General features: G+C 40.0%; 1 protein-coding gene across 1 annotated transcript in view; it reads left to right on the top strand.

The window, feature by feature from the left end:
* Window positions 1-20,826, top strand: part of CCDC91 (coiled-coil domain containing 91) — a 168,151-nt gene that overhangs the window by 17,728 nt on the left and 129,597 nt on the right. The window contains exons 2-6 of the mRNA XM_070755232.1: window positions 6,431-6,473; window positions 9,333-9,414; window positions 12,039-12,163; window positions 13,126-13,293; window positions 15,725-15,829. Of these exons, the coding sequence (XP_070611333.1) occupies window positions 6,444-6,473; window positions 9,333-9,414; window positions 12,039-12,163; window positions 13,126-13,293; window positions 15,725-15,829 (510 nt within the window). The 5' untranslated portion in view covers window positions 6,431-6,443. The remainder of the gene's footprint in view (window positions 1-6,430; window positions 6,474-9,332; window positions 9,415-12,038; window positions 12,164-13,125; window positions 13,294-15,724; window positions 15,830-20,826) is intronic.

The following is a 20,826-nucleotide window of genomic DNA, read 5'->3' as shown; positions in this document are numbered from 1 at the left end:
ATAGTTACATTTTGTGGACTAAGATTAAAATCTGATAAAATAGAGAAAATAGGGAAAAATGCTGCTTTGGAGTTTTTTAAAATAAAAAATATATACATGCATTTCTGTGATATATCAGCTACGATTGAGCGATGATTGCTTTTAAAAAGCTCTGTTTCTTGTTGTTGGTCTCTTTCGATTCTCCTACTTAAAATATTTCAGAAATGGTGGGGGGGAGTCTCAAAATCTTTGTACTGTAGTATAAATCGGCATATTTATAACAAGAACTTTCTTTTGTTGCTGTGATGCAATAATTCTTTATTAAGTCTCTTTATAATAAGCAGAGGTTTGCTGTCTTTGAGAATTATTTCACTTGTAATTTATATCCCTTAGAATTAATTGTAGCATTTAAAAGTCTTGGGGGGATTTTTTTTTTTTAAAATGCATGTCAAATTGCACAAAATAACATTTTGATCTATATTTAGCCAGCCTAAGCTGTAAATAATTATGGAACATCTGGAGTTGGTAAAGGGATGAAGGATAGCTTGCTTGAAGTAACTTTACTCGAGACTACGCAACTCTGGTTTTTTCCCCATGTTCGTCTCTTGTTTTGTGTTGCTGGAAATAAAAATGCGCTCTCGAGTTTCATTATAATCTTGTGCCATTTGGAGACATAGAGATGGTTATCTTCGTTACAGATTAGCCTATTTTGAAAAAGGTAGTTGTGCATTTCCTCAGGGACCGCCTTCTGCTGCACGAATCCCAGCGACCAGTTAAGTCCCACAGAGTGGGTCTTCTCCGGATCCTGTCAACCAAACAATGTCACTTGGCGGGACCCAGAGGAAGAGCCTTCTCTGTGGCGGGCCCGCCCCTCTGGAACCAACTCCCCCCAGAGATTAGAATTGCCCCCACCCTCCTTGCCTTTCGAAAGCTGCTTAAAACCCACCTCTGCTGCCAGGCATGGGGGATTTTGTTATATAATGTTTTATTGCTGTTGTTAGGCGCCCCGAGTCTGCGGAGAGGGGCGGCATACAAATCCAATCAATCAATCAATCAATAAATAAATTTCCATTTACCTCTGAAATTTTCTTTTAAAAAAGCAAGCAACGTCTTAAGAACAAAATCCGTAAATTTAGGGACGAGAAGAAGATAATAGTATTTGTCTGAGAAACATTATTGTATTTTTTTTTCTTTTAATGCTTTTTTAGTGGTTCATCCTTTAGTTAAAGAAAATAACAATACCTATTTGCAGATTTCCAGGTTAAGATGGGATGTATTGATTTATTTATTTTAAATATGATTTATCAAGATGGAGCAAAAACATATAAAATATAAACAGAAATATAAATATAAATTTAAACAGAAGAGAAAGATTTAGGGGTAGTGATTTCTGACAGTCTCAAAATGGGTGAGCAGTTTGGTAGGGCGGTAGGAAAAGCAAGTAGGATGCTTGGCTGCATAGCTAGAGGTATAACTAGCAGGAAGAGGGAGATTGTGATCCCGCTATATAGAGTGCTGGTGAGACCACATTTGGAATACTGTGTTCAATTCTGGAGACCTCACCTACAAAAAGATATGGACAAAATTGAACGGGTCCAAAGACGGGCTACAAGAATGGGGGAAGGTCTTAAGCATAAAACGTATCAGGGAAGACTTCATGAACTCAATCTGTATAGTCTGGAGGACAGAAGGAAAAGGGGGGACATGATCGAAACATTTAAATATGTCAAAGGGTTAAATAAGGTTCAGGAGGGAAGTGTTTTTAATAGGAAAGTGAACACAAGAACAAGGGGACACAATCTGAAGTTAGTTGGGGGGAAGATCAAAAGCAACATGAGAATATTATTTTACTGAAAGAGTAGTAGATCCTTGGAACAAACTTCCAGCAGACGTGGTTGGTAAATCCACAGTAACTGAATTTAAACATGCCTGGGATAAACATATTAATTTGTGGTGTTTTTTAAATTAACTTAAATATTAGATTTGTTTTACATTGTATTGTTATTGCTGTGAGCCGCCCCGAGTCTGCGGAGGGGGCGGCATACAAATCTGATTAAACTTAAACTTAAACTTAAACATATATCCATCCTAAGATAAAATACAGGAAATAGTATAAGGGCAGACTAGATGGATCATGAGGTCTTTTTCTGCCGTCAGTCTTCTATGTTTCTATGTTTCTATAAACACTATATCAACCACACCGATGGGACAAAACCAACATCGATGGCTACAAGAATGGTGGAAGGTCTTAAGCATAAAACCTATCAGGAAAGACTTAATGAACTCAATCTGTATAGTCTGGAGGACAGAAGGAAAAGGGGGGACATGATGGAAACATTTAAATATGTTAAAGGGTTAAATAAGGTTCAGGAGAGAAGTGTTTTTAACAGGAAAGTGAACACCAGAACAAGGGGGCACAATCTGAAGTTAGTTGGGGGAAAGATAAGTTGGTAATAGTTGATAGTTGGTAACCAGGGTTGGGCAGCAGGCAGGACGGGGTGGAATGCAGTTCCACCGGCAGAAATGAAGATGAATGTGCAGCTCCAGCTAATCGGCGGCTGTCACTTCCTGGATTACTGGTGTCATCTCGGCTTTCCTTTTTCCCCCCTGTTGCTGCTGCTGCTGCATCTGCGCTCCTTGCTTTTTTCCTCTTTCCTCCTTCCTGGCCTCGGATGAGCTTCCCTCTCTCCTGCCTGGCTCCCCTCCAGCCTCATGCGTCCACCTCCCGCCTATGCAAGCAGAGGGTGTGGGTGGAAGCGGCGCTGGCAGCATTTATGCTTCTGGCAGCCCCTTTTCACCTAGCTACCCAGCCTGAGGCGGGGGGGACACCCAGGAAGGAGAGTGCGGGAAACGCGAAGCAAATTGTCACCCCAGCGAGCGTCACTGGTAAGGTTGTAAGCCGAAGACTTAACAGTTCACTTGAACGATGATGATCGTTGAAGCCACTCCCACCTGGTCACATGGCTGGCAAGCCACTCCTACCCATTAAGCCACACCCACAAAATAAGCCACACCCACAGTGTGGCAGTAAAAAAATTGGCTGCCCATTACTGATGGTAACAGTTGTAGTGTCTCTTAATTGTCTATCTCTTTTCCCAAACTCTCTGACTTAATAGCCTGTCCAGGACTGTGTAACACTAAAAGGCACCGATAGAGGAGAATACTTATAGCTTAGCGCTCTCTGAGGTTGGTTGATTTCTTGCAGACTTTTCATTGCCAAACTAGGTAACATCATCAGGACACACTAAGAGGCATTGCAAATCCCGCTGGATGCTTTGTTGCTTGTTCATTTGATTGGGGACTAAGAGATGAGGTCCCCTCCTGAACTTACCAACCTTCAGTGAATCAACAGTGGACTTTTTGGGGGGGTGAAATTACTGATATTTTAAAATCCATGTTAATAACATGCACCTTTATCTGAGTTATTTTTCCCTTTCTAAAGGTAATTACCATGATTGACTTCTTTGAAAAGGTTCATAACAACATCTATCTATCTGTCTGTCTGTCTGTCTGTCTGTCTGTCTGTCTGTCTGTCTGTCTGTCTTTCTTTCTTTCTTTCTATCTTTCTTTCTATCTATCATCTATCTATCTATCTACCTATCTGTCTGTCTCTCTCTATCTTTCCATCTATCTATCTATCTATCTATCTATCTATCTATCTATCTATCTATCTATCTATCTATCTATCTATCTATTGAATTTGTATGCCGTCCCTCTCCGTAGACTCGGGGCGGCTCACAGCAGTAATAGAAAACAATGTAGAATACAAATCTAATATTTAAAAAACCAAAACCCCATAATTTAAAAAACATACAAACAACATGCCATACATAAACTATATAGGCCTGGGGAAGATATCTCAGTTTCCCCATGCCTGACGGCAGAGGTGGGTTTTAAGATGTTTATGAAAGGCAAGGAGGGTGGGGGCAATCCTAATCTCCAGGGGGAGCTGGTTCCAGAGAGTTGGGGCCGCCACAGAGAAGGCTCTTCCCCTGGGTACCACCAGATGACATTGTTTAGTCGACGGGACCCGGAGAAGGCCAACTCTGTGGGACCTAACCGGTCGCTGGGATTTGTGCTGCAGAAGGCGGTCCCGGAGATATTCTGGTCCGATGCCATGAAGGGCTTTATAGGTCATAACCAACACTTTGAATTGTGACCGGAAACTGATCGGCAACCAATGCAGACTGCAGAGTGTTGGTGAAACATGGGCATACCTAGGGAAGCCCATGATTGCTCTTGCAGCTGCATTCTACCTATTACTGAAACCCCTTGTCATTTGAGTATGAAAAATACATTTTGCAGTAATTAACAAATCAAAGGAGTTTTAAGGTTCTGAAAAAGGAATAAGCATTTATAAGCATTTATTTTTCATTAGCTCAATAAGGACTAGGTCGTCTTTTAAGAATGATGTGCACATCTGGAATTTTGAAGGAGTATTTCTGGGTTTGCATAAACTGGCAGCCGGGAGAAAATTGCTTACTTAACTATATCGTCCATAGAATTCATGAATAAACACAAGCTAACTGTTATAGGAAAACGTAGTTATGAGATTGTTCTTTTCACCCTATTAATCCTATTCACCCTATTATTTAAAATGCTGCATACCATTGCCTATTACCACGTGGATACACTTCCCAATTAGGTAGTTTTAATTTTATATCTCTGCCAGATTTGTCTCCTGCCTGTCCTCCAAGAGTAGAAGGCACTGTATGAATTTTTTTGATAGCAACAACCTGTAGTATAGTTTGATCCAAGATATAATAATAATAATAATAATAATAATAATAATAATAATAATAATAATAATCGGAGAGGGGTGGCATACAAATCTAATAAATAATAATAATAAGTTCTGGAGACCTCACCTACAAAAAGATATTGACAAAATTGAACGGGTCCAAAGACGGGCTACAAGAATGGTGGAAGGTCTTAAGCATAAAACGTATCAGGAAAGACTTCATGAACTCAATCTGTATAGTCTGGAGGACAGAAGGGAAAGGGGGGACATGATCGAAACATTTAAATATATTAAAGGGTTAAATAAGGTCCAGGAGGGAAGTGTTTTTAATAGGAAAGTGAACACAAGAACAAGGGGACACAATCTGAAGTTAGTTGGGGGAAAGATCAAAAGCAACATGAGAAAATATTATTTTACTGAAAGAGTAGTAGATCCTTGGAACAAACTTCCAGCAGACGTGGTAGATAAATCCACAGTAACTGAATTTAAACATGCCTGGGATAAACATATCCATCCTAAGATAAAATACAGAAAATAGTATAAGGGCAGACTAGATGGACCATGAGGTCTTTTTCTGCCGTCAGACTTCTATGTTTCTATGTTTCAATAATAATAATAATAATAATAATAATAATAATAATAATAATAATAATAATAATAATTTATTAGATTTGTATGCCACCCCTCTCTGAGGACTCAGAGCGGCTCACAACAGTAATACAATATACAAATCCAACGTTAAAAGCAAAAACAGTTTTAAAACCCTGAATTAAAAACAATCATACACCCCAAACAAACCATACATAAAACGGAGCAGTCGAGGGGAATCAATTTCCCCGTGCCTGGTGACACAGGTGGGTTTTCAGGAGTTTGCGAAAGGCAAGGAGGATGGGGGCAGTCCTGATCTCCGGGGGGAGTTGATTCCAGAGGGTCGGGGCCACCACAGAGAAGGCTCTTTCCCTGGGTATTGTTTTGTCAACGGGACCGGGAGAAGGCCAACTCTGCGGGACCTAGTTGGTCGCTGGGATTCGTGTGGCAGAAGGCGGTCCTGAAGGTCTACAGAGAGGGGCGGCATATAAATCTAATAAATAAAATAAATAAAAAAAAAATAAAATATGTTAGAGAGTAGTGATTAAGCATAAGGTAAGATCAATGGGTCGTATTTATATTGTGCCGCTCCGAGTCCTTGGAGAGGGGCGGCATACAAAGCTAATATATTATTATTATTATTATTATTATTATTATTATTATTATTATTATTATTGTGATGATATAATTCGATTAACGTTTCAAAATGATTAGAGAATAATTAAGGAAAATATGTTGCAAGAGTCTATCCTCAGGGTCAAGTTAATGTACTCAGTATTTGGTCGTGTTCTATTGGTAATTAGTATTTTCATTTAGAACGGTAGAAGAGGGGGGGAAATTATTATTTTTTGGAAATAATTGATAGGTATTATTTTGCTGCAATCCATTGGTACCATATGTAGAAATCTGAGTCTTTTTTATTTTGAATTTCCATAGTAATTTTGGTCATCCACGCACATTCCATAATTGTAGTGATAGTAACAGTATTGTTAATTATTAAACCTAGATTTTAAAGACACCTATAATAGACCAATCAAACTTGTTCTGTTGTAAATCTATGTCCTATAAAAGAAAATATGAGCAGAAAGGAGACATTAATTCTTACTGTGTATTGTTCTCTAGGTATTCCTGAAAAATGGATGATGACTACTTTGGAGGATTTGAGGTATGGAAATTAGGAATACTGAAATGTTCGCTCATGGCATTTTCAATAATTAAAGCTAGGTAGGACACTCTAGCCTTCAAAATTCCAAAACAGAACAATTGATACCCATGTTTCCCCGAAAATAAGACCCTGTTTTATATTTGAAATATGCACTTGACCTTATTGCTATGCACTTAAAAGCCCGATTGGGTTTATTTATTATTATTATTATTATTATTATTATTATTATTATTATTATTATTTATTAGATTTGTATGCCGCCCCTCTCTGAAGACTCGGGGCGGCTCACAACAATAAAAACAATATTCTAGCGAAAACAAATCTAATATTAAAAGAAGCATATAAAACCCTATCATATATTTAAAAACCAAACAGCACATTCATACCAAACATGAAACAAAATATAAAGAAGCCTGGGGGAAAGGTGTCTCAACTCCCCCATGCCTGGCGGTATAAGTGAGTCTTGAGTAACGTACGAAAGACAAGGAGGGTGGGGGCAGTTCTAATCTCCAGGGAAAGTTGATTCCAGAGGGCTGGGGCCGCCACAGAGAAGGCTCTTCCCCTGGGGCCCATCAAACGACATTGTTTAGTCGACAGGACCCGGAGAAGGCCAACTCTGTGGGACCTTATCGGCCGCTGGGATTCGTGCGGTAGTAGGCGGTTCCGGAGCATGGTCCAATGCCATGTAGGGCTTTAAAGGTCATAACCAACACTTGGAATTGTGACCGGAAACTGATCGGCAGCCAATACAGACCACGGAGTGTTGTAGAATCATGGGCGAATCTAGGAAGCCCCACGATGGCTTTCGCGGCTGCGTTCTGCACGATCTGAAGTTTCCAAACACTTTTCAAAGGTAGCCCCATGTAGAGAGCGTTGCAGTAATCAAACCTCGAAGTAATAAGGGCATGAGCGACTGTGAGCAATGACCCCCTGTCCAAATAGGGCCACAACTGGTGCACCAGGCGAACCTGGGCAAACGCCCTTCTCGCCACAGCCGAAAGATGATGTTCCAATGTCAGCTGTGGATCGAGGAGGACGCCCAAGTTGCGAACCGTCTCTGAGGGTGTCAATAGTTCCCCCCCCAGGGTAATGGACGGACAGATGGAATTGTCCTTGGGAGGCAAGACCCATAGCCACTCCGTCTTGTCTGGGTTCAGTTTGAGTTTGTTGACACCCATCCAGGCCCCAACAGCCTCCACGTACCGGCACATCACTTCCACTGCTTCGTTTATTATCATTTTGAGGAAAACAGGGTAGTTAAGTGCAAATCATTCAGTCATCTGTAATGTGCCAGATTTTTAATTTATTATGGTTTTGTTAAGAAGGTCAAGAAAAGACAATTTATGCCTGAAATGCCCGGGACATTCAAATATTTCTCTGAATATCAATAGGTAAAATTCCACCAAACGTTCAGGACCGGACTATAAATGTCTAGCACATCTAAGGAATTTTTAGCTGCAGTCTTTTGATTGCTTTTGCAGACTAGTTTGTATTTGTTTCCCCTCTTTACCAAATTGGCTTATTTATTATTATTATTATTATTTTTAAATGACCCATTTTGTCAGAGTCCCAGAACTCTGTATCCCTCTTGGTCTGAAATCCTGGCTGTGGAAGGGAATTGGGTCTGGTTGATTGCATGCTAGAAAGTCACTGGTGCCACATTTTTTTGTAGGGGTGGCTCCTACATCTCATCTCTCCCCCACCCCTGTTTTTCCTAACAGAATGCCAAAAGTTAGGAATACAGGAAGCTGGTTTATACCGGTTGGCGGAGCCATGCCAAGAGAGTGAATTTCCTGACCATTGGGCCAATGTTTAATATTTAAAGTTATGCCAAACTTCACATTTTTATGTAAGAAAATATTTTTGGCATAAATAAACAGCCAATCAGCATAAGGTAACAGTGCGCTTTCAAATGCTCGTGCACTAGTAATCAAGGAGAGAAGCAACCTAGAATTAAGGAGAAACGTACTAAACAGTGAGAACAATTAACCAGTGGAACAGAAGTTACCTCTAGAAGTCGTGGGCGCTCTATCAACCACAACAACACAAGAGCACACAACAGATTTAAACTTAATATTAACCGCTCCAAACTTGACTGTAAAAAATATGACTTCAGTAACCGAGTTGTCGAAGCGTGCAACTCATTACCGGACTCCATAGTGTCATCCCCAAATCCCCAACACTTTACCCTTAGATTATCTACGGTTGACCTATCCAGATTCCTAAGAGGTCAGTAAGGGGCGAGTACAAGTGCACTAGAGTGCCTTCCATCCCCTGTCCTATTGCTCTTCTATATCTCCTATACCTTTCTTCTATTCCTATATCTCTTCTTCTATTCTTTCATTGATATGTTCTATTACTATATCTTCTTATCTTCTTTTCTATTATTTCTTAGATATATTTTACTATGAGTATCTCCTCTATAACCTTCATCATGTATTTTACTATGTGTATATAGATATATACCCACTAAAACCCTCATTGTGTATTGGATAAATTAAATTAAATTAAATTAAATTAAATTAAATTAAATTAAATTAAATTAAATTAAATTAAATTAAATTAAATTAAATTAAATTAAATTAAATTAAATTAAATTAAATTAAATTAAATTAAATTAAATTAAATTAAATTAAATTAAATTAAATTAAATTAAATTAAATTAAATTAAATTAAATTAAATTAAATTAAATTAAATTAAATTAAATTAAATTAATGTTGTGAAGCTGCCCTCGGAAGTGTGGCACCGTGGACACCAAACTAGAAACAGAATGACACTGCTTGGAAATTCTTCAAATTAATAATGGAACAATGAAGAAAATCTTGTCTTTAGTTTAACAATGTGCCTTATGCTTTCAGGCTGCAGACATTTTTTTTAAAGATGGAAACGGTGAACCCCAAACAACGTCTCCTGCTATTCCTTGGGCAGCATTTTCCACAGGTATAGAGAAACACTGGTAATTTGGGTGCGGGTGTGGGTCTTCTTATGATTTTTCTCATTACTTTACTGGGGGCGGTGTTAAGAGAGAAACTAGTCTCGAATGATTACATCCCCACAAGTGAAATCCAGCCACTCTTGAATTCCGTTAACTCTCATTTAGTGCTGACCATTAGTTGACTAGATTCTAGTGAATAGGCTTGAGTAAAAAATCGTAATGGCGACATAATTTAGTCCCACAGAGTTGGCCTTCTCCGGGTCCCGTCGACCAAACAATGTCGTTTGGCGGGCCCCAGGGGAAGAGCCTGCTCTGTGGCGGCCCCGGCCCTCTGGAATCAACTCCCTCCAGAGATTAGAACGGCCCCCACCCTCCTTGTCTTTCGCAAATTATTCAAGACCCACCTTTATCGCCAAGCATGGGGGAGTTAAGATATTCTTTCCCCCTAGGCCATTACAAGTTATACATGGTATGTTTGTGTGTATGTTTGGTTTTACTATAAGGGTTTTTAGTTGTTTTATTAATTGGATTGTTACATGCTGTTTTTTTATCATTGTTGTTAGCCGCCCTGAGTCTGCGGAGAGGGGCGGCATACAAATCCAAATAATAATAATAATAATAATAATAATAATAATAATAATAATAATATGTGATCCAGACACTTTAGGCCTGACATTAAGGTTCTTTAGTCCTTCCTTTTATTTTATACTCACACACACAGACTTATACACTATGATAGAGATATACAGTGATACCTGCTGCGATTTCGCTGAGGCTCCCCTCGCTGGGATTCAAAGCAGCGCCGGCAAAAATGAAGGGAATCCTAGCGAGGGGAGCCTTAGCGAAATTGCAGCATCATAAAAACATGAAACTCCGGAGGTGGGGTTTCCCAGAGAGGGGAGCCTCAGGGGAATCCCAGCAGTGCAAAAACAGGCACTTCGCTGGCAACGGAAGTTCGGAGTTGGGGTTTCCCAGGGAGGGGAGCCTCAGGGGAATCCCAGCAACGCAAAAATGGACGCTTTGTTGGCAGTGGAAGTCCGGAAGTGTGGTTTCCCAGCGAGGGGAGCCTCAGGGGAATCCCAGCAGCCCAAAAACGGTCGCTTTGCTGGCAACGGAAGTCCGGAAGTGTGGTTTCCCTGCGAGGGGAGCCTTCGGCTGGCAATGGAAGTCTGGAGGTGGGGCATCCCAGCGGCGGCGGTGGCTTGGGTTTGTAAGGTGAAAATAGTTCGGAAGAAGAGGCAAAAAAATCTTAAACACCGGGTTCATATCTCGAAAAGTTTGTATGAAGAGGCATTCGTAAGACGAGGTATTTTACTTAGTATAGCAGAAACATCTCAGGGCAGTGTTTTTCCAACTTGGCAACTTTAAGGTGAGAGAACTTCAATTTCCAGAATTTCCCAGCTTGGAAAAAAAAAAGATTTGACTTTTCTTTAGTTTCTAAAAGACTCCACAAGCTTGAAGTTTCTTCATCATAACTGATTGGAATAATCCCATGAAAGATGTATTCAATCATCGCGAACATTTCAGAAGGCAAGCAAAATTCTCATGCTTTGATAAAATAATGTTTCCAACTAGTGCCATCTTATAATAAGGGTTATTACAGTATATTTTCCCCATAAGTATAAAATTGCACAGTATTTGTCTTGGGTTCTCAAGATGCCTTACCAGAAAATCTTTATAACAATTTAGTGAGATGTTGTGAACAACTTAGTGCGAAGTTGTGCAGTGGAAAAGAAGTCAAGAATTAGATGTTTGATTCTGAGACGGAATGGAGATTTCAGCTATGGATTTACCATAGTGCAATTTTATCCTTCTGTCTGTATAAAATGTGAAAAAAACCCCTAAACCTCATGTAAATTCACTTCGGGTTGTGCAGGGCAGACAGACGCCAATTAAGCAATATCTATTTGGCTTACTGCCTAAGCCATTTTCCAAATCAGCATAACTACAGAATGTATAGAATTCTTGCTATACGTTTATTTCGCTTCCATAACCTTTCTGCTTTGGTTTCTTTTTTTTTTTAAAGCAGAATTATTTTTTATTTTTATATTTTTCAGTGTATCAATTAGGATCGTTTAAAAATCAGATTATTATTTTTTATGAAGCATTTTTCTGTTCCTTTCACGTTCTGGCTAAAATTACATGCATAAAAATACGCGTTGTATTTTGGGAATGTTTATGGCAAAATCTCTTACAAATAAAACAATTTGACTCAACGATTGTTTACTTGTTCTTATGCTCTCTTACATCAGGGAAGATTTATGAGAATTGGCACTATTTTATTAAAAAAAGAAACACATATTTCTTTACATTTCCACGTGTGTGTGTCTGTTTGTTTTTGTGTATGTATGTGTGTAACCATGTGTAAATGGTAAATTATTTTTCGTAAGTAAAGACATGCAGAACGAATTTATTTTATCCTAAATTTTCTTGCAGCCGTTTCGGTAAGCAAATTTGTGTTTTATTTATATTGAAATTCATGGTAATTTGTTGAATTCCTTTGGCTAGTACACCAAGTTGCTATTTTTAGCCTAGCAAAAGAAAGATACAAGTTTTTTAAAAACAGATGCCTTATTGAATTTCTTTTCCTTTCACTTGCAATATTTCTCTTCCTTGTTTTTACCAATAGTGCCTGAAATTCTTGTGCCACCAACGGTTCCTGATGAACTGCTCTCCAAACAGACTCCGACTAATGCACCAACGGACCCTCAACTACCATCCAATACTTTAAGCGAAGCTGATCTTAAAGAACAGGTAAATGATTTCATCATTTATTTATTTTTTTATTTGTTTCTCTCTGTCTCTCTCTCTCTCTCTATCATCTATCTATCTATCTATCTATCTATCTATCTATCTATCTATCTACCTACATACCATCTATCCATGTATCTATCTATCTACCTACCTACCTTCCTTCCTTCCATCCTTCCTTCTATCCATCACCTATCTATCTATCTATCTATCTATCTATCTATCTATCTATCTATCTATCTATCTATCTATCTATCTATTTATCTTCTATCTTCTAAATATCTATCATCTATCTATCTATCTATCTATCTATCTATCTATCTATCTATCTATCTATCTATCTATCTATCTATCTATCTATCTACATACCATCTATCCATGTATCTATCTATCTATCTACCTACCTTCCTTCCTTCCATCCTTCCTTCCATCCATCACCTATCTATCTATCTATCTATCTATCTATCTATCTATCTATCTATCTATCTATCTACATACCATCTATCCATGTATCTATCTATCTATCTATCTATCTATCTATCTATCTATCTATCTATCTATCTCTTCCTTCCTTCCTTCCATCCATCACCTATATCTATCTATCTATCTATCTATCTATCTATCTATCTATCTATCTATCTATCTATCTATCTATCTATCTATCGTCTATCTATCTATCATCGTCTGTCTGTCTGTCTGTCTGTCTGTCTGTCTGTCTGTCTGTCTGTCTGTCTATCTATCTATCTATCTATCTATCTATCTATCATCTATCTATCTACATACCATCTATCCATGTATCTATCTATCTACCTACTTACCTTCCTTCCATCCTTCCATCCATCCATCTATCCATCTATCTTATTCATCCACCCATCCATCCATCCATCCATCCATCCATCCATCCATCCATCCATCCATCCATATCATCTATCCTGTCTCACGATTTTGTGTCTTCCATAAAATAGATTCCCTTATCCATTGATCCTCCGTTGGCTGAAAGAGCATCTGCCACTTATGACGAAACTGATACAAAACCAACAGTCAATGATTCCGAAAAGCATTTTCAACAAACTCTTTCAGCTCTGGAAAGTAAACTCCAGGCAGCAGATGAAGAAAAAGCTAGAATAAAAAAGGTACAGTGACAAGTCTACAGAAACCTCATTCATGTCTAGTCAGGGGTGAGGAACGATGGCCACTTTCCGGCCTGTGGACTTCGACTCCCAGAATTCCTGAGCCGGCCATGCTGGCTCAGGGATTCTGGGAATTGAAGTCCACAGGTTGGAAAGGAGACATTGTTCCCCACCCCTGATTTTTATATGGTGAGAGCACCAGCTTATTATCTCCTTCTGTTCCTCAGATCATGTTTGTTTGTGATTTGATTTGATTTGATTTGATTTGATTTGATTGATTTGATTGCCGTCCCTCTCCACAGACTCGGGGCAGCTCACAACAATAATAAAAGCAATGTATCACAAAACTAATATTAAAAAGTCTCTAAAAACCCCTTATTTAAAAAAGCCAGACACACACACAAACATACCATGCATCAATTATATAGCCCAGGGGGAGATGTCTCAATTCCCCCATACCTGACGGCAGAGGTGGGTCTTCAGAAGCTTTCGAAAGGCAAGGAGGGTGGGGGTAATCCTAATCTCTGGGGGGAGTTGGTTCCAGAAGGTCGGGGCCGCCACGGAGAAGGCTCTTCCCCTCGGTCACGCCAGACGACATTGTTTAGTCGACGGGACCCAGAGAAGGCCCACTCTGTGGGACATAACTGGTCGCTGGGATTCGTGCGGCAAAAGGCGGTCCCGGAGATATTCTGGTCCGATGCCATGAACTGCCATGTCTTGGCTGTAAACAAGGTGTGGGGAAAAGGGATGTTTTTGATTGCTCTTTTTATTTATTTATTTATTTATTATTTATTCATTCATTCATTCATTCATTCATTCATTCATTCATTCATTATTTATTTATTTATTTATTTATTTATTTATTTATTTATTTATTTATTTATTTATTTATTTATTTATTTATTTTAAATTGAAGGCTTTGCGCATGCTCGCATTTGCAAACTGGTAGGGAAGTGAATATCATCCCTGGTTCTTACTCCAGCCTTTAAGTCTCCAATATTTACTCTATGCTTGCATAGTCCAACTCCATCTCCCGGAAGGATTATTGGAAAATTTTAGGTCTAATTTTTCAATTGCGGCTTACAGCAACAATTAGGTTTACTAGAAAGATCTTGTTATGATCAAAGAAATGGAGCCCCTCCCTTATGAAACCAGATTGCAACGCCTTGGTCTCTTCAGCCTTGAAAGATGGTGTTTAAGCGGTGACTTGATCGAAGTGTATAAAATCATGCATGGGATAGAAAAGGTGGATAGATAAAAAAACTTTTCTCTGTCACACAATACTAGGACGAGGGGGCACTCCCTAAAACTCATAGGTAAGAAAGCGAGGACAAATAAAGGGAAATATTTCTTCACCCAGAGGGTCGTTGGTTTATGGAATTCACTTCCAGAAGAGGTCGTGACAGCTGTCAGCCTGGATAGCTTCAAGGCAGGATTAGACAGATTCATGGATGCCAAGTGTATCGGTGGTTATTGAAACGGATATCCATGTGCCGCCTCTATGTTGGTTGAGGCAGGCAGGATTCCTTTGAGTACCATTTGTTAGGGGTCAAGGGAAAGGGAGGGTTTTGCCTTCTCTTTCTGTTCAAGATCCCCACGGACAATTGGTGGGCCACTGTGTGACACAGAATGCTGGACTCGATGGGCTTTGGCCTGATTCAGCATGGCTCTACTTAGGTTCTTATGATCCAGCTCCCCATATACGACAAACCCTCAAAATATTCCTTTATTATGAATGCTGGCCGACTCAGGAAAAAAATTATCTTGCAGGCTACCATGTCCATCCAGGCAGGAGATGAATAGTTGTCTGTCACATCTATTCATCTCCGTCCCCTGCCTTTTATCCCCAGAGCTAGAGTGGGGCTTCGCTAGTAGCGGTGGCTCTTCCATCCTAAGGACCAGCCCATAGATTTCCATTGCTCTCCTCTCTCCTGCCTTCTACGTATCCACACTCCAGGCACTGGACCTAGCTGTTGCTCCTCTTCCTCATCAGCAACCTCCAGACCTTAGGGCTGTTGACTCTCCCTTCGAGGGCTGATGGACCATCCAGGCTCCACCTATCTGTCTCTCTCTCTGCCAATTCTATTCCCTCTTCTCCTTCTTATTCTGTAAGTTGGACCTCTTGAGTGTCAAGTGTAGCTGATAATTATGAAAGAGATATGCTTAATATAAGTTCAAAAGCAACGTGAGATCAAAAGATCAAAAGCAACGTGAGAAAATATTATTTTACTGAAAGAGTAGTAGATCCTTGGAACAAACTTCCAGCAGACGTGGTTGGTAAATCCACAGTAACTGAATTTAAACATGCCTGGGATAAACATAGATCCATTGTAAGATAAAACACAGGAAATAGTATAAGGGCAGACTAGATGGACCAGGAGGTCTTTTTCTGCCGTCAGTCTTCTATGCTTCTAAGTTGTAAATTTTTTTTTAGGAGTTAGAAGATCTTTTGGAAAAACACCGGACTTTGGAAACCAATTACCTGAAAGAAAAAGATGATAAATCAGTTTCACATAAGGATACGTACAACAAGCTCCAGGTAATGTTTTACAATTTTTATCCTGCTAAATTAGTTTCACATAAACTTATATACAACAAGCGCCAGATAATTTTTAAAGATTTTTATCCGCTGAGGAACGTTTGTGATTGTTCCAGTAATTTATAGGCCTAACCATAAAGAATGATACAATAGAAAATAAAATGCATATGTTTAAAAAAGAAATAAGCTAATTAGAATAATATCTGTTATTCAGTTTACCTAACAGTTTGTGCTGGTTGTAACCCTCCTTCATGACTCTTTTAAAACATATCTGATTTAATATTATAAGCTGCTCTGAGCTACCCTAAAGTAAGATAGCCAATAAATTGATAAATAAATAAAACAAAACATAGTATTTATACAACTGTCTTTAAAATCCCATCACTGAATTAAGAACGCAGAATGCAGCTGCGAGAGCAGTCATGGGCTTCCCCAGGTATGCCCATGTTACACCAACACTCCGCAATCTGCATTGGTTGCCGATCAATTTCCGGTCACAATTCAAAGTGTTGGTTATGACCTATAAAGCCCTTCATGGCATCGGACCAGAATATCTCCGAGACCGCCTTCTGCCGCACGAATCCCAGCGATTGATTAGGTCCCACAGAGTGGGCCTTCTCCGGGTCCCGTCAACTAAACAATGTTGGTTGACGGGCCCCAGGGGAAGAGCCTTCTCTGTGGCGGCCCCGTCTCTCTGGAACCAGCTCCCCCCAGAGATTAGAACTGCCCCTAGCCTCCTTGCCTTTTGTAAACTCCTCAAAACCCACCTTTGTCGTCAGGCATGGGGGAACTGAGATATTTCCCCCGGGCCTATATAATTTATGTATGGTATGTTTGTCTGCTTAATAATGGATTTTTTAACTATTTTAAATTTTTAAATTGTAAATTATTAGATTTGTCATGAACTGTTTTATTGTGTTGTGAGCCGCCCCTAGTCTACGGAGAGGGGCGGAATACAAACAAAAAAATAAAATAAAAAATAAAATAATAAAATAAAATAAATAAAATAAATAAAATAAAATAAAATAAAATAAAATAAAATAAAATAAAATAAAATAAAATAAAATAAAATAAAATAAAATAAAATAAAATAAATAAAATAAAATAAAATAAAATAAAATAAAATGAAATAAAAGTGTATTGGAGTCAATTGCTTCATACAGCAAAACAGGGAAACGCAGAAATGAGAAATATGAAGAGCACAAACTATAACAGACGGATTGGTTTCAATTCAAAGATTTGTTCAAAACTCCTCCCTTAACCTAGTTTAAGCTTCAAGGAACCTTCATTGCTAAGGATCTTATCCTTTTTTTATGTTCAGAATGAAGTATGAATCCAGATGAATCAAAGTTTGGGGAGTTCCGTTGCTTGTTTTCTTCGTGGAAATAGAATGTACTGAATGAACTTCACTAGTTCTGGATTCCATTTTGGTTTTGCCTTCTCCGGGGTTAGGATCAGCACCTGCGACCACACAGCTAGTCAGCTGAAAAGTACAGCCGTACAGCTTGTCAGCAAGTTCTTTTCAGCGAAAACAGCTGGTTCTGGCACTGCATAACTAAGAGAAAGGGGAAAAAAAAACCCAGCATGAATCAGGGACTTGGTATTTTTCCAGATGAATCTGTAGGTACTCAGAGCCTTTGGGAATCTCACATTGAGTATAAAAAAGGGCAAAAACTCTCGGGACTTTGTAGAAGCTTAGCGTATGTACAGTGGTACCTCTACCTAAGAACGTCTCTACTTACGAACTTTTCTAGATAAGAACCGGGTGTCCCAAGATTTTTTTGCCTCTTCTCAAGAACCATTTTCCACTTACAAACCCGAGCCTACGAAACTGTAATCGGAAAAGGCAGGGAGAAGCCTCCGTGGGGCCTCTCTAGGAATCTCCTGTGAGGAAACAGGGCTGGAAAAGGCAGGGAGAAGCCTCCGTGGGGCCTCTCTAGGAATCTCCTGTGAGGAAACAGGGCTGGAAAAGGCAGGGAGAAGCCTCCGTGGGGCCTCTCTAGGAATCTCTTGGGGGAAAACAGGGCCAGAAAAGGCGGGGAGAAGCCTCTGTGGGGCCTTTCTAAGAATCTCCTGGGAGGAAACAGGGCCGGAAAAGGCAGGGAGAAGCCTCTATGGGGCCTCTCTAGGAATCTCCTGGGAGGAAACAGGGCCGGAAAAGGTGGGGAGAAGCCTCTGTGGGGCCTCTCTAAGAATCTCCTGGGAGGAAACAGGACCAGGAAAGGCAGGGAGAAGCCTCTGTGGGGCCTCTCTAGGAATCTCCTGGGAGGAAACAGGGCTGGAAAAGGCGGGGAGAAGCCTCTGTGGGGCCTCTCTAAGAATCTCCTGGGAGGAAACAGGACCAGGAAAGGCAGGGAGAAGCCTCTGTGGGGCCTCTCTAGGAATCTCCTGAGAGGAAACAGGGCCGGAAAAGGCGGGGAGAAGCTTCCGTGGGGCTTCTCTAGGAATCTCCTGGGAGGAAACAGGGCATCCACCCTCCCTGTGGTTTATAAATCACAAATTCAATTAAGGGAAATAAAATTAATGAATCAAAACAAACATGGTACAAATGGCATGAATGGATTCAAAAGAAAACATAAAAATAATACAATACAAAGTATCGGTACAAACAGGAAAAATAACCTTGCAAATGTCTTTTTCTCTTATTCAGAAAATGTATTATATTAATGAAATAAATAAATAAATGTATACTATTAAAAGTAAGATGTAAAAGAATTAAGATATACATAAAAGGTAATGATGATGGATTAATATCTGTAAAACTGACCAAATCATGTGATAAATACTTTTGAAAACAATAAAGAAATTAAAAAAAAAAAAAAGCAGGGACAAGCCTCCGTGGGGCCTCTCTAGGAATCTCTTGGGAGAAAACAGGGCCAGAAAAGGTGGGGAGAAGCCTCTGTGGGGCCTCTCTAGGAATCTCCTGGGAGGAAACAGGGCCTCCATTCTCCCCGTGGTTTCCCCAATCACACACATTATTTGCTTTTACATTGATTCCTATGGGGAAAATTGCCTCTTCTTACAAACTTTTCTACTTAAGAACCTGGTCACGGAACGAATTAAGTTCGTAAGTAGAGGTACCACTGTACTGTGGTGGAATAAGTTCGTATGGGCCGTAGGAACATATAAGAAAAGTTCTTTTAACTAGTTTTAACCAGGATCGGAAGACGTTCACTTTAACAGGATATGTTTCAGTTTCATGCATCACCATGCAAGATGAAAATCAGATAGTGTACTTGTGAAAAGTTTCCACAGAATCCTTTTCAGGTATAAGCCTCTAGAGTTGTTAACCTGATCCTACGCAGCTTCTGCTCAGGCAATCTCACTCTACTCACAAGAGCCTACAAAACTTTTGCCAGACCCATCCTAGACTACTGCTCATCTGTCTGGAACCCATACCACATCTCAGACATCAACAACCTTGAAAATGTCCAAAGATATTTCACCAGAAGAGCCCTTCCCTCCTCCACTCGAAACAGAATATCCTACGAAAATAGACTAACAATCCTAGGCTTAGAAAGCCTAGAACTACGGCGCCTAAAACACGATCTGAGCATTGCCCACAAGATCATATGCTGCAATGTCCTATCAGTCAATGACTACTTCAGCTTCAACCGCAACAACACAAGAGCACACAACAGATTCAAACTTAATACGAACCGTGCCAAAATTGACTGTAAAAAATATGATTTCAACAACAATTTCAATTCGACTACTGTAATGCTCTCTACATGGGGCTACCTTTGAAAAGTGTTCGGAAACTTCAGATCGTGCAAAATGCAGCTGCGAGAGCAGTCATGGGCCTACCTAGGTATGCCCATGTTTCACCATCACTCCGCAGTCTGCATTGGTTGCCGATCAATTTCCGGTCACAATTCAAAGTGTTGGTTATGACCTTTAAAGCCCTTCATGGCATCGGACCAGAATATCTCCGAGACCGCCTCCTGCCGCACGAATCCCAGCGACCGATTAGGTCCCACAGAGTGGGCCTTCTCCGGGTCCCGTCAACTAAACAATGTCGGTTGGCGGGCCCCAGGGGAAGAGCCTTCTCTGTGGCGGCCCCGGCCCTCTGGAACCAACTCCCCCCGGAGATTAGAACTGCCCCTACTCTTCCTGCCTTCCGTAAACTCCTTAAAACCCACCTTTGCCGTCAGGCATGGGGGAACTGAAACATCTCCCCCGGGCACGTTTAATTTATGCATGGTATGTCTGTGTGTGTGACTGTTAGCATATGGGGTTTTTTAAATATTTAAATATTTTAAATCTGTCTGATTGCTTATGATTTGTTTTTTACATGTTGTGAGCCGCCCCGAGTCTTCGGAGAGGGGCGGCATACAAATCTAAGTAATAAAATAAATAAATAAACCGAGTTATCGAAGCGTGGAACTCATTACCGGACTCAATTGTGTCAACCCCTAACCCCCAACACTTCTCCCTTAGACTCTCCACGATTGACCTCTCCAGGTTCCTAAGAGGCCAGTAAGGGACGTACATAAGTGCACTGGTGTGCCTTTTGTCCCCTGTCCAATTGTCTTTCCTTTCTTTCACCTATCTTATATATTCCCTTCCTTTCATATATCCTCTCCTCTAAGTTCACCTTCACCCTTTTTATATTATCACATGTCTATTTTTCTTCCTATGTATCTGTGTATTGGACAAATGAATGTATAAATAAAACAAATAAATAAGTACTCTCCGTTTTGATTAATCCATTGCACAGATGTGGCTCCTTCCGGTAAGAGATATGCTTACCAGTGGTGGTATTTAACTGGTTCTATCCGGATCGGGTGAACCGGTAGTGCTAACTGTGCATGGCCCCTGAACATAAGCACATCACATTTTTAAATGCTCTGCGCATGCGCAGAAGGCTTTGCGCATGCTCGCATTTGCAAACCGGTAGGGACGTGAATACCATCCCTGATTCTTACTCCAGCCTTTAAGTCTCCAATATTTACTCTGTGCTTGCATAGTCCAACTCCATCTCCCGGAAGGATAAT

Source organism: Erythrolamprus reginae, chromosome 6 (assembly GCF_031021105.1).
Source record: "Erythrolamprus reginae isolate rEryReg1 chromosome 6, rEryReg1.hap1, whole genome shotgun sequence".
Classification (NCBI taxonomy): domain Eukaryota; kingdom Metazoa; phylum Chordata; class Lepidosauria; order Squamata; family Dipsadidae; genus Erythrolamprus; species Erythrolamprus reginae.
Note: the sequence above shows the minus strand (reverse complement) of the source record. Positions and strands in the feature narration are given on the sequence as shown.